Below are 13956 nucleotides of genomic sequence, written 5' to 3'. Positions count from 1 at the left end.
TAGGTTCTGTGGTTGGAGGCTTACTTAGAATTGAATAAGGCATTGAGGCTGCAAACAGTTTGAGATAGTGTTTAGGGAGGGTATTAGGGGCAGGGATCAATGCTGATTGTTTTGGTATTAGCCAAGTTTAGCTGGAAGGAAATATAGTTTATCCAAGACTGAAAGCTGGGCAAACAGTCTGATGGTATGGTGGAGGTTATCAGAGGGGTAACAGAGAGAGGGAGAGAGGTGTCAGCATACCTGAGGAACTAACTCCGTGTGGGTAATTTTAAGCTAAATTATTCCACTCGAGCCTGAAGTAAAACAGCGAATCCGACCCAGGCAGGAGGACTAGGTTAAAATGATGCCCTGTGTCCACGAACAGTATTGACAGTAGACGACATGTCGATGGAGAAGAGGAGGAGCAACCACGAATGGATGCATGGTAAATTCCGGGTTTAACACTGAGGGAAGGGAAGTCAGTCCAAAAGATGCTCAGGGAATGTTTTGATCAGTAAAAATGGAACCAAGTAAGAGTTATCCAATTGAACTGAAAGACGTGAGCAGAGGGGGATGATGTGATTGATTATATCAGAGAGAGGTCAAGGATGATGAGAAAACACTATTTATATCCAGGGGAGCTGATGGCCTAGTGATATTACCATTAGACTATTAATCCAGAAACTCAGCGAATGTTCTGAAGACCTGGATTCAAATTCCTCCAGATGGTGGAATTTGAATTCAATAAAAAAAATCTGGAACTAAAGAATCTTCTGATGACCATGGAACCATTGTCGATTGTCAAAAGAACCCATCTGGTTCACTAATGTCCTTTAGGAAAGGAAATCTGCCGTCCTTACCCGGTCTGGCCTACATGTGACTCCAGAGCCATAGCAATGTGGTTGACTCTCATAGAGTCATAGAGGTTTACAGCATGGAAACAGGCCCTTTGGCCCAACTTGTCCATGCTGCCCTTTCTTTAAAACATCTAAGCTAATCCAAATTGCCCGCATTTGGCCTATACCCTTCTATAACCATGCAACTGTCTAAATGCTTTTTAAAGGACAAAATTGTACCCACCTCTACTCTGGCAGCTTGTTCCAGACATTCACCACCCTCTGTGTGAAAAAATTGCCCCTCTGGACACTTTGGTACCTCTCCCCTCTCACCTTAAACCTATGCCCTCTATTTTTAGGCTCCCCTACCTTTGGGAAATTGACTATCAAGCTGATCTGTGCCCCTCATTATTTTATAGACCTCTATAAGATCACCCTCAGCCTTCTATGCTCCAGAGGAAAAAGTCCCAGTTTATCCAGCCTCTCCTTATAATTCAAACCATCAAGTCCAGGCAGCATCCTAGTAAATCTTTTCTGCACTCTTTCTAGTTTAACAATATCCTTTCTATAATAGGGTAACCAGAACTGTACACAGTATTCCAAGTGTGGCCTTATCAATGTCTTGTACAACTTCACCAAGGCAATCCAACTCCTGTATTCAACGTTCCGACCAATGAAACCAAGCATGCTGAATGCCGTCTTCACCACTCTGTCCACCTGTGTCTCCAATTTCAAGGAGCTATGAACATGTACCCCTAGATCTTTTTGTTCTGTAACTCTTCCCAATGCCCTACCATTAACTGAGTAAGTCCTGCCCTGGTTCAATCTACCAAAATACATCACCTTGCATTTACCAAAATTAATTTGTCTGCCCACTGGCCCAATTGATCAAGATCCCATTGCAGTCCGAGATAACCTTCTTCACTGTCCACTATGCCACCAATCTTAGTGTTATCTGCAAACTTACTAACCATACCCCCTATATTCTCATCCAAATCATTAATATAAGTGACAAATAACAGTGGGCCGAGCACTGATCCCTGAGGCACACTGCTGGTCACAGGCCTCCAGTTTGAAAAACGACCCTCTACAACCATCTTCTGGCTTCTGTTAAGAAGTCAATTTTGTATCCGTTTAGCTACCTCACCCTGGATCCCATGAGATGTAACCTTGTGCAAAACCTACCATGTGGTACCTTGTCAAAGCCTTGCTAAAGTCCATGTAGACAACATCAACTGCACTGCCCTCATCTACCTTCTTGGTTACCCCTTCAAAAAAACTCAATCAAATTTGTGAGACATGATTTTCACAATGCCACTCTGACTGTCCCTAACCAGTCCTTCACTCTCAACTGCCCTCAGGCCACTAGAGGTGAGCAATAAATGTTGGCCAGCCAGCGATGCCTATATCCCATGAATGAATAAAAAAAATTCCACCATGGTCACACACAGGAAATGTCATTTACCATTTTGCTTCAGGCCAGTATTGCAAATTAGAGGAACTGGAATCCTGACTCAAGGTGCGGTAGAGAAAAGCACAGGTCAGGGACAACAATGAAAGATTATGGAGGGGAAAGACCTTGGAGATGATATGGTATCATAGTGAGGGTGCAGGGTGTGTTCTTCTTTAGGAACAGGGGCAGTGATGGCTATTTTGAAAGGAGATTGGGAATGCTTAAGGACAAGGGAACATTTACAATGCTGTGGAGGCCATGAAAGGAAGTGAATAATCATTGCATTAGGAATGGAGTCAAGCGAGTGACTATGGTGTGTAATCATTTCTCACCTTCTTTGACCCTCGGTGATAGAATCACTCACATCAAGGAAACCGCTAAAGTAATGATCATTAAGGAATCTTTCAGATCCTCACACATCACTTTGCTGAAAGGAGTTTAAAGGCAGTCAGTAATCAGGGGAAAGAGGCCTGGGGGGTTACCTATCCTCTTCTGACTCAAATTCAAACCCATTCTTTGGTCAGACATTGGATCCAGGAAATTTCCTCAGTCTTTCCATCCTTCTGCCACTCAGAGCTGGCACCTCCTGGGCACAGATCCTACACGGCCCAGGCTTCACACTGGCACCGAGAGGTGGGCAGGTCAACACTCCAGCAAATTTCTGCCCTGTTTTGGTGTTTCTTGAAAATTGACCCCATGCTGCCTTTGTGGGATTAGTGGTCCAGGGGAGGCAATGGCGCAGTGGTATTGTCACTGGACCAATAATCCAGAGACCTGGGGTAATGCTTTGGGGACCCGAGTTTGAATCCCACCATGGCAGATGATGAAATTTGAACTTAATTTTTAAAATCCTGGAATTAAAAGTCTATTGATGACTGTGAAATCGTAGTTCTAATAATCCTTCTGGTTCACTAATGAAATTTAGGGAAGGAAAATCTGTCGCCTTTACTTGGTCTGGTCTACATGCTGTTATAATGTAACCAATGATAACATTGGAATCTGTTATAATATAACCAATGGTAACCTGTTGTGACAATGTAATCAACTGCAAAATGATATAGTGGTCAGCTGAGCAGCTCACCCGGTATGAATAGAAAGCAGATGGAAATTGTAGGATGCTTTTGTGGCCCAGGGTGTGGCCCAAGTGTTGGTGTAATGATGTTTCTTTACTAAAGTCTTTTGCTTTGATTTACTTTGTGAGGTTAGTTCTTATATTGCTTGTGACTGAAGCATCTGTCTTGCTGGATTAACACGTGTGACTCCAGACCCAGAGCAATATGAGTGACTCTTAAATGGCCTCAGGGATGGACAATGTATGCTGCTCCAGCCGGCGACGTCCACATCTCATGAACGAAGTAAAAAAAGTAGCACATCCAATTCAGAAATAAGTTCCATGATTTCGACATTGGATAAGGAATAAAGCTACGGAAACTGGAGATATGGTCACGTCAGTATCATCACACACAAATACAGTGTGGAAATAAACCGGAGTAATTGTACATGCTCAGAAAATGAATTCCCATCAGACATTGTTGGGAACTGGTATCGCAGATTACGATGGGCCTGGGGTATAAAGTGATGGCTTGATAAAGCTTATTTATTAGTGTTACAAGCAGGCATACATTAACACTGCAATGAAGTTACTGTGAAACCCCCCCCTCCCCCCCCAATCGCCACAATCCGGCGCCTGTTCGGATCAATGCACCTAACCAGCATGTCTTTCAGAATGTGGGAGGAAACCGGAGCACCCAGGGGAAACCCACGCAGACATGGGGAGAATGTGTAAACTCCATACAGACAGTGATGCAAGCCAGGAATTGAATCTAGGTCCCTAGCGCTGTGAGGCAGCAGAACTAACCACTGTGCCGCTCCAAGTTTAAAGTTTATTTATTAGTGTCACAAGCAGGCTTGTGCAAACATTGCAATGAAGTTACTATAAAAATCCCTTAGTCGCCACACTCTGGCCCCTGTTTGGGTGCACTGAGGGAGAATTTAGCACGGAAAATTCACCTAATCAACACATCTTTCAGAGGAAATCGCAGCACCCGGAGGAAACCCGCATAGGAATGGGGAGGACGTGCAGACTCTGCACAGACAGTGACCCAAGCTGGGAATTGAACCCGGGTCAACTGAGGTAGCAGTGCTAACCACAATGCCACCATGTGGCTTGGTCACAACATACTAGGTCATAATGTAGCAGCTTTTGTAGGGTACCTGAAATATGCCATTTCACATATCTGAACAAACAGCAGCCTACTGATGAGCTGACAATTAAACTAAATATATTTTACTGCTTAACATATTGAAAAATCATTAGACAAAATTGCCACTTGAGGTTTCACAGTTTACAGTAATAGGAGTGCTGGCAGAGGCAGCAGATGGGTCTTTGTTAATAGCACATCAGAGGTTTCGGTCCCAGCGCAAAGTGGGGCAGATGTGAACGGCTGTGTGATATGCTGTTAGATAAATGGTTTGTGGCATCTCGTGTGGGTTCATTAGATGAAAAGAGCCGAAACATAGCTTTCACGTGAATTGACTCGCGTGGTGGAGGGGGTGGGGGGGAGGTGTAGCGGTTGGTGCAAGGCAGCCGTTGATGAGAAATCTCTCAGACTGCAATCCTTTCGCTGATAGCGGACAGACAAGCCACGTCCGAATCTATGAGCCATGTTTTGAAAGTGACAGGCAGTAGCAGCTGAGCCGGCTCCCAGCCTCAGGCTCCGAAATGTCCTGAATCTTTGGCAGCAGGTGCCAGCCCACCTTGCGGAATCTTGCGCTGGAGCATTGCTTCATTAATAACGTTTAAAAATTGCTTTGGGAATGCAGATGGAGCTGAGGAGAGGAGAGGTAACTCAGGTACAATCTGTATGCTCTTAATGGGAATGGCTTTGCTTGTTTTTGGACTGCCCTGGCCCCCGCCGTTTAGTTTTCGTGGTAGTGTTGCGATTTGATTGATGAGCCAGCTGATGTGTGTTTAAAAAACTTTTTTTTTCTGAATTAACTGAAGTGTTTTGTGCAAATACGAACAAAAAGAAAAAGCAAGAGTTAACTTGTTTTTACTGGCCTAACTCAGCTTTATTACAATTACTCAACTCTGCCCAGAGCTTTTTCCTAAAAGGCTCCGTAGCTACATTCTGTAGCTACAAAGCCTGAAAAAAATAATTACTGAGACTTCAGGTCAAACTGCATCCAACAACCTGCTCTGAAAACTCGGCGCATGTTTTGACCAATACCACCACATCAGCTGAAACAATTCCTAACATTCTAGAATAAGCAACAACATTCTGAATAAAAGAATCCTCAACTTTCTAAACAAAAAAATCCGTTTGCCTTCTGTCCCAATGGTAAAGGATCCTTTGAAAAATTCCAGGATCTGAATTCATATCTTTGTCATAAACTAGTCAGTTTTTTCTGGAGCCATTTTATGTATTTGAAGGTGGGGACATTTGTAAAAGAGAGGGTGACCTATCCACCACCTTCCTCCCCACCTTTGACCTGTCTCCCATATTATGGTGGGCAGGGAGGATATGATCCCTTAGACCTTAGTTGCAAAATGGCCAGTTAATGGGCCTTATTCCACCTCAATTGAATACAGGAGTTGGGACGTCTTGCTGAAGTTGTACAAGATGTTGGTAAGGCCACACTTGGAATATTGTGTACAGTTCTGGACACTATTATAGAAACGATATAACTGAACCACAAATAATGCAAAAAAGATTTACTAGGATGATACTGGGACTTGATGTCTTTTCGCAAATGTAGGGGGGTCTAAAACTAGAGGGTATAGGTCTAATGTGAGAGGGGAGAGATACAAAAGGGTGTAGAGGGGCAATTTTTCCACACACAGGGTGGTGAGTGTCTGGAACAAGATGCCAGAAGTAGTAGTAGAGACAGGTACAATTTTGTCTTTTAAAAAGCATTTAGACAGTTACATGGGTAAGATGGGTGTAGAGGGATATGGGCCAAATGCGGGCAACTGGGATTAGCTGAGGGGTTTAAGAAAAAGGCGGCATTGACAAGTTGGGTCGAAGGGCCTGTTTCCATGCTGTAATCCTCTATGACTCTATGACTCCATCACTATTTTACATGGGCCAGAAGGTTGGGGTTTTGGTTAGACAGACCTTGGGGTGGGGATTGAAGAGGAGGACCAGATTTAGGGGTACTCCTAAAGTATGGCCCCTTCTTGACCAACAATAGCCCATCCAATGTGAGCTATTGGCCTTGTCAATAGCTCAGCAACTGTGTGTGAAAAAATTGCCCCTCTACACCCTTTTGTATTTCTCCCCTCTCACATTAAACCTATGCCCTCTAGTTTTAGATAAGGAAAGACAGAGGCAAGGCCAATAGCTCAGCAACTCACATTAGATGGGCTAATGTTGGTCAAGAAGGGGCCATACCTCCTTTAGGAGTACCCCTGTGCCAAGCAGAGGTGCCCCATGCCCCCCAAAAATCTGGTCCTCCTCTTCAATCCCTACCCCAAGGTCTGTCTAACCCAGACCCCAACCTTCTGGCCGCCTTCACCTTTCATTGGCATCTCCCTAACAGCTCTGTGCAAAATACCAGACTCACCTCTGGGGTTTGTGCTCCACGGGGCAGATTTCACAGCCTCTCACGGCTTATTTGAAGGCAGAAACAGCAGAGTTGGGTCATGGGGTTGGGTCAGGGTGGGGTAGTCACAGAGTTCGGGTGGAGTCAGCCTTTTAGTGCGAGTGACTGTGGAGGTAAACTCTACCATTACCCAAGAGTTTGACTTGGATCTTTCTGTCTAACATTTCCACAGTAACTGTAGAGTAAGTTGAAACTGTCTGAAACCTTTGACTAATTCAAAGACTTCCTTAGGCTCCTGGCATATACCTGGCATCATAGGTCTGGTCTCCAATGATCCAGGGACCAGAAAAATTTAGGCCTTACTGTTTATAACCAGACTAACAAATAGGGCAGAAAACAATACCTCTGCCCATCTTCAGTAGCAGAGTTAATAAGGTAATCAAATAACTAAATGGATGTATATGTTTATTTCTCTGATGCCAGTGGATATACCTTCCTGATCTGCACTGTAGGCTATTGCAGCATTTATTGGCCATTCCTAATTGCCCTTGGGGAAGGAGTGTTGAGCTGCTTCTTGAACCCCTGAGATCCATGTGGTGTAGGTACATGTACTGTGCTGTTAGGGAGGGAGCTCCAGGATTTTGACCCAGTGACAGTGAAGGAATAGCGATATAGTTCAAAGCCAGGGTGGTGAGTGACTTGGATAGGAACTTGTAAATGGTAGTGTTCTCATGCACTTGAGATCATGGGGTTGGAAGGACCTGTGTTAAGGAGTCTTGATGCAGTGCGTCCTGTAGATGGGCACAGTAAAAAGTCTCACAACTCCAGGCTAAAGATTCACCTGATGAAGGACCAGTGCTCCGAAAGCTTGTGATTCCAAATCAACCTGTTGGACTGTAACCTGGTGCTGTGAGACTTCTTACTGTGCGCACCCCAGTCCAACACCGGCATCTCAACATCATGGCTTGTAGATGGTACACAGTGTGTTTTGGTGGTGGAAGGAGTGAATGTTTAAGATTTAGCAGCTTGTTTAACAAAACATTATGAATTGGCCCTGAAAAGTATGTTCTAAGCCTTCCACCTCCATTAACCCTATTTGGCCATGATGTGGAGATGCTGGCATTGGACTGGGAAGGGCACAGTAAGAACGCTCACAACACCAGGTTATAGTCCAACAGATTTATCTGGAATCACAAGGTTTTGGAGCGCTGCTCCTTGACTCACCTGATGAAGGAGCAGCACTCCAAAAGCTCATGATTCCAGATAAACCTGTTGGACTTGAGCCTGGTGTTGTGAGACTTCTTACAGTACACTACTTGGCAATCATGAAAAAAATATAAACTTCCTTTTTCGAGTGCCCAGTTAGGAAGGATGAAAGTAACCAGCCAGGAATGCTGCTCCAATTTCCTATCCAATGACTCTTGTACATGTGGATATTCAGAGCTAAGTGGCCCAGAACTAGAGGGCTATTAACCCTGTGGCCAAACACTCGTGATTTAGGCTCAAGAAAGAAGAATAGTTCCTTGAAGATCTCGAGAGGTGACTAATATTCCTGCAGCCACACCATGTGGGAGAGATGGGAACAAGATTGGAACAGCAATAAAATATTGTGCCCGACACTGGCTCAGTTAGATCCCTGTGAGGCTGAAAGGGAAAACCAGCCTCTTGAAGAAACTAGTTTCTCCATGGGATACACTCACCCTTCCAACTTCCACCAGATTTGTCACCATGACGATGGTGGCTGTGTTTTCTTGCCAGATCATCCTCCAAAAATCGTAAACGGTCTCTTGCATTGGCCCTGTGTGTAGATAAAGGAATCCAGACTTTACCACATGACAACAACAAAGAAAATCCAATCTATCGAGACAGCAAAACACTCGAAACATCCATTTCGCTCTCAAATAACACCACACCCTGGTCAGGTTCCAAGCTCTCAATGGATCAGGCTTTCATTAGGAAAGTGACAGGGTTGTTTTAAGCAATATATTTATTTTTTAAATTTTGGACTTTGAAGAAAATTGAGTTAACGGCAGGTCGGGGCTCTCTGTGTATTTCCCATCCCCCATCTGCAGAGGTGGCCCAGCGTTGCTGAGAGATGGGAGCTTCAGGCCTGCCTCTGTCAACGGGGGCTTCCTGTGGATCGTACCCTTTGCGGCGGGCACTCGCCATTAGCATGACCGGATGATCCCACTCGCAGGAACGGTTGGAAAAGCCCACCCATTCTTTTACACCAAGATTTTCCTTTGTGTTGTAGTAAATCTCACAGGATTGAAGGAATCTGCTTGACTGCTTTTTACTTTGAAGGGTAAGAATTTCTCCAGCGAAACCACCAAAGCACATTGAAAAATAAAAGTCAAGCCCCCCAAAACAGAAAGATGGTGTTCCTATTCGATCTTGCTCTCCTGAATGTGTCAATTCTGTTGGTGAGCTATGGTTTGAAGGTTCATTCAGCTTAGTTCCTGGCACTTTGGCCAAATGATCACAATTCACTTGTCATTGTTGGTGGGGGTGGGGGGGGGCGGTGGGGGGTGGTGGAAGGGGAGGTGGGGGGTGGTGGTGGAAAGGGGGGTGGTGGAAGGGGGGGTGGTGGAAGGGGGGGGTGCGGCTAACGCTGTATCAGCCTCATCTTGTCTGATCAAATGGACATCCATGTTCATTTGCCCCACCGTACTATCACGTTAACCAGAAACATCTGCAGACATTAGAAGATTAGAACACAAGAAATAGAAGCAATAGGCCAACTGGCCCCTTGGGCCTGCCCCACCATTCAATAGGATTAGTGCTGATCTGATCTTGACCTCAACTCTATTATCCTGCCCGTCTCCCTTAGCCCTTATTTAAAATATTTCTAACTCTGTCCTGATTACAGTCAATGACCCAGCTGCCATTACTCTCTGGAGCAGGGAATGCCAAAGACTAACTAGTCTCTGAGAGAAGAATTTCCTCTTCCATCTGAAATGGGATTCTCTTTATTGTTAAACTGTGCCCCTAGTTCGACACAAGCGCATTCTCCCCGTGATTGCATGAGTTTTCTCCGGGTGCTCCGGTTTCCTCCCACACCCCAAAGATGTGCTCTTAGGCTGATTGGTGTAACAAATTGTCCCTAAATTAGTCTCCCCTCAATCTGGTTTCCAATGTGGAGTGCCATAAGCGCAGACAAAGGTCATGGGTGGAGAGGGGGACTCACAATGTTGAAATGGCGGCGCGGGCTCGTTGGGCCGAAGGGCCTGTTTCCTGTGCTGTGTTGTTCTTTGTTCCTCTCAGTGTTTACCCTATCATGTTCCCCCTTCTTCAAAATCTTATATGTTTCAATAAAATCACTTCTCATTCTTCTAAACTCCAATTAATGCAGGTATATCCTTCTTTAAGAACATAAGAACATAAGAAATGGGAGCAGGAGTAGGCCATCTAGCCCCTCAAGCCTGCCCCGCCATTCAATAAGATCATGGCTGATCTGTCGTGGCTCAGTTCCACATTCCCGCCCTCTCCCCATAACCCTTAATCCCCTCGCTTATCAAAAACCCATCAACCCGCGTCTTAAAAATATTTAGCGAGGCAGCCTCCACCACTTCAACGGGCAGAGAATTCCAGAGATTCACCACCCTTTGAGTGAAGAAGTTCCTCCCCAACTCCGCCCCAAACCGCCTCCCCCCCATCCTGAGGCTGTGCCCCCTAGTCCTACTGTCCTTTCTGAGCGGGAAGAGTCTCTCCACCTCTATCCTATCCATCCCATTCATCATCTTATATGTCTCAATGAGATCTCCCCTCATTCTTCTAAACTCTAACGAGTACAAGCCCAGTTTATTCAGCCTCTCCTCATAGCTCAACCCCCAACTCATGAGGAATTACTAAGCTGTAACAGGGAACAACAACTCATACAACATGAGAATTACACCCCCAGACTGACTCTAGGTCATGTGCCTCCTCACATCGCTGTGTGGGCGCTTACCGGACTCAGTATCACATTAACCCTTTATGTATCAGACCCTTCTAATACATTTATCAAGGGTGCCATCTCAGAATAAGGGGGAAGCCATCCAGAACTAAGGAGAATAAATAAATAAATCCACCCATCACCCTCTGTGTAAAAAAACTTCGTACAACTCCTTTAAATCTTGCCCCTCGCATCTTAAACCTATGCCCCATAGTAATTGACTCTTCCACCCTGGGAAAAAGTTTCTGTACTCTTGGATCCATCTGTATCACAGCATTTTGTAGTTTCTCTCCATTTCAATAATATTATGCTTATTTACTCTTCCTGCCTAGGTGAGCAACCTTACATTTTTCCACATTACACTCTATTTGTTAATCGTTTCACTTCACCTATCTATATCATTTTGCATTGTGTCTGCATCACAACTTACTTTTCTGGCTTTCTTTGTATCATCAGCAAATTTGATCTTAATATTCTGTCCCTTCATCCAATTCATTGCTTTAAAGTAATTTTAAAAAAGAGCAAAAGTGACACAGGAGAAACTGTTTTATTAGTTAGAAAAACTGTACAAGGGAGATACATAATTCACCCAACTCCACTTTAAATCCTTAATTTGAGTCCCCACCCATTAGAAAACAATGCCCAACATTTGATGTGATTCTGCAATTGGCTAACATTTGCTAAATAATCTTCCATGTGCTAAAAATTATATTGACAACCAATGTAATACAGTCAGTCGGGCTCGTAGTATGGTGTGTGTTTATGTGTGTATATTGGAAGCTACATACATTAATACACACAACCCTATTGTTTGCAGACTGAAAGCACATGCACAAACATTGTGTCTGTTTCATTGAAACAAAATAAGTAACAACCGTTCACTAATTTATTCCTCAGGGCAATGTCTCGACTAATCAGAGTCAAGTATCTGGTTTAAATTTTCAAACAATGCTTGGCAGTTAACTGTCAGCCACCATCACCTGGTGCATTCATCATAGCAATGTCTCTATCAATCAGAGTCCACTTGCCAACCAAGTAGCATTTTCTTCTCATACTGTATCTCTTGTGATTGTCCTGACGAATGGAAAACAAAATCTTTTTTCGAAATGCTATCCATTTCTGCTGAGAATTCCCGACATTGCTATAACTCCGTTCCCAATACAGACAGCACCTAAAACAATTTCTCTGCAACATCTTTTTGGCTCTGACATACCTTATGCATGATTCCCATCACCTGTGGAGAGAGGATCTAATGAATCGTTGCACAAACAGTGCAATTGTTTTTATTAATTTGTCAGACTTGGTGGCACAGGCTGCTTAGCATTTATTTATTGTCCAGCCCTAGTCACCCTTCAACTAAATGGTTTGCTGGGTCATTTCAGAGGGCAATTAACAGTCAACCCCACTTTGCTGTGTAGGCCACATCAGGTAAGGATGGTAGATTTCCTTCCCTAAGTGACATTAGTGAACCAGATAGGTTTTTCTGACAATTGTTTCATGGCCATCAGTAGATTGTTAATTCCAGATTCTTTAAATTGAATTCAAATTCCACCATCTACTGTGGCAGGATTTGAACCCGGGTCCCCAGAAGATTAGCTGAGTTTCTGGTCTAGTGATAATACCACTGGGCCATCGCCTCCTCTGTATTATTCAACAATGAGGGACCAATGAACGACTGAAAGGAAAACCCCAGTTTCTCGCTGGTCACAACATGCTGATGGAGGTTCCATACTGCCCCACAGCCTGAATTTCAATTTGCTTTAAAAAAAAAGCACAACAAAAGGCTTTAGCAAACTTCAATGCTACCCAAGTGCCGTTGGAAGTATCCTGTAATTTATAACGTGACAATCCATGAAAACATTCAAACTTTGCTGAATGCCATCAAAGAGATATTCTGGAAGGGCCATCTTCCTTTCTCCCCACAATGCTTTCAGATCTCTCCTGGGCTTTCATTAACAGCCTGTCTTTGCATTGTCACCATTTGATCCCAAGCTGATTTACACAGACTGACTCCTAGTTGCCTCGCCTCCAACTGGAGGAAGCTACTTATTGAAATATTAATGCTTTACTTTCTTCCCGGAATTGATGGAGATGAGTGGCTTTGAAAGCGCTTTCCCTTTAAAGTTGCTTTTCATAAAAAATACACGTTAATCAGTTCCAGCCAGGCTGCCTGTGCAATTACTTTCAGAGTGTTATCTGCAGTAAGTTCTGTGATTCCGGTTCTTTGTCAGGTTTTCTCTGCATTCCTTCATTAGTATTCATTTTCCGTGTCCTTCGAATTTAAGATAGACGTTAATGAAATCCCAGCTCCTTTGATCCATTCCAGGACAGCTATTGCCCGGTCTTGACTATGTTGCATTCCTTAGACATGTATCCACAATATGCAAGGCTACTATCAATTCAATGTGCCCCCACTTAGACTTGAAGCTGGACATTAGAAGCGGTTACCAGCATGAATACCAGCTTGGCACTTGCTTAAGTGAGAGGAGCCTGATATTTCCTTTGTTGTTGTTTAAGTTTCAATGAAATCATTGTCTTAGAGGTCGCATAGTGATAATGGGGCAGCACTGCTATTTGAGTGAGATGCTTGTGGGTTCGAGCCCCACCTTGGACGCAAGCTTTTGTGTCGGGAAAAAGGTACAAAAGTCTGAGTTCATGCACCAACCGACTCAAGACACAGCCTCTTCCCTGCTGCCATCAGATTTGAGAATGGACCTTCCATATAATAAATTGATCTTTCTCTAGCTAAAAGTTAACATTTATTTATTTGCTGCAAGTAGGCTTACATTAATACTGCAATGAAGTTAGTGTGAAATTCTCCTAGTTGCCACACTCTGGCACCTGTTTGGGTACACTGAGCAAGAATTTAGCATGGCCGATGCATCTAACCAGTGTGTCTTTCAGACTGTGGGAGGAAACCAGAGCACCCGGAGGAAACCCACGCGGACACAAAGAGAATGTGCAAATTCCACGCAGACAGTGACCCAAGCCAGGAATCACACCCAGATCCTTGGTGTTGTGAGGCAGCAGTGCTAACCACTGTGCCACTATGAAAGTAACACTATAGTCTATACCCTCTCCTTTCCTTCCCCTCTATGTACTCTATGAACGATATGCTTTGCCTGTATAATGCGCAAGAAACAACACTTTTCATGTGTCCCAATACATGTGACATTAACAAATCAAAACACTTATAACTGACTTACACT

General features: G+C 44.0%; 1 protein-coding gene across 8 annotated transcripts in view; it reads right to left on the bottom strand.

Annotated features, from left to right (window-relative positions):
* LOC145346831 (receptor-type tyrosine-protein phosphatase mu) overlaps positions 1 to 13956 on the bottom strand; it is an 834856-nt gene that overhangs the window by 51225 nt on the left and 769675 nt on the right. For all 8 annotated transcript variants that reach the window (XM_080194637.1, XM_080194638.1, XM_080194639.1 and 5 more), the window contains one exon: positions 8514 to 8611. In XM_080194637.1, the coding sequence (XP_080050763.1) occupies positions 8514 to 8611 (98 nt within the window). The remainder of the gene's footprint in view (positions 1 to 8513; positions 8612 to 13956) is intronic.

This window comes from Carcharhinus amblyrhynchos, chromosome 8, assembly GCF_965287045.1.
Source record: "Carcharhinus amblyrhynchos chromosome 8, sCarAmb.v2.hapA, whole genome shotgun sequence".
NCBI classification, from domain to species: Eukaryota; Metazoa; Chordata; class Chondrichthyes; order Carcharhiniformes; family Carcharhinidae; genus Carcharhinus; species Carcharhinus amblyrhynchos.
This window is presented reverse-complemented; position numbering and strand designations above follow the sequence as displayed.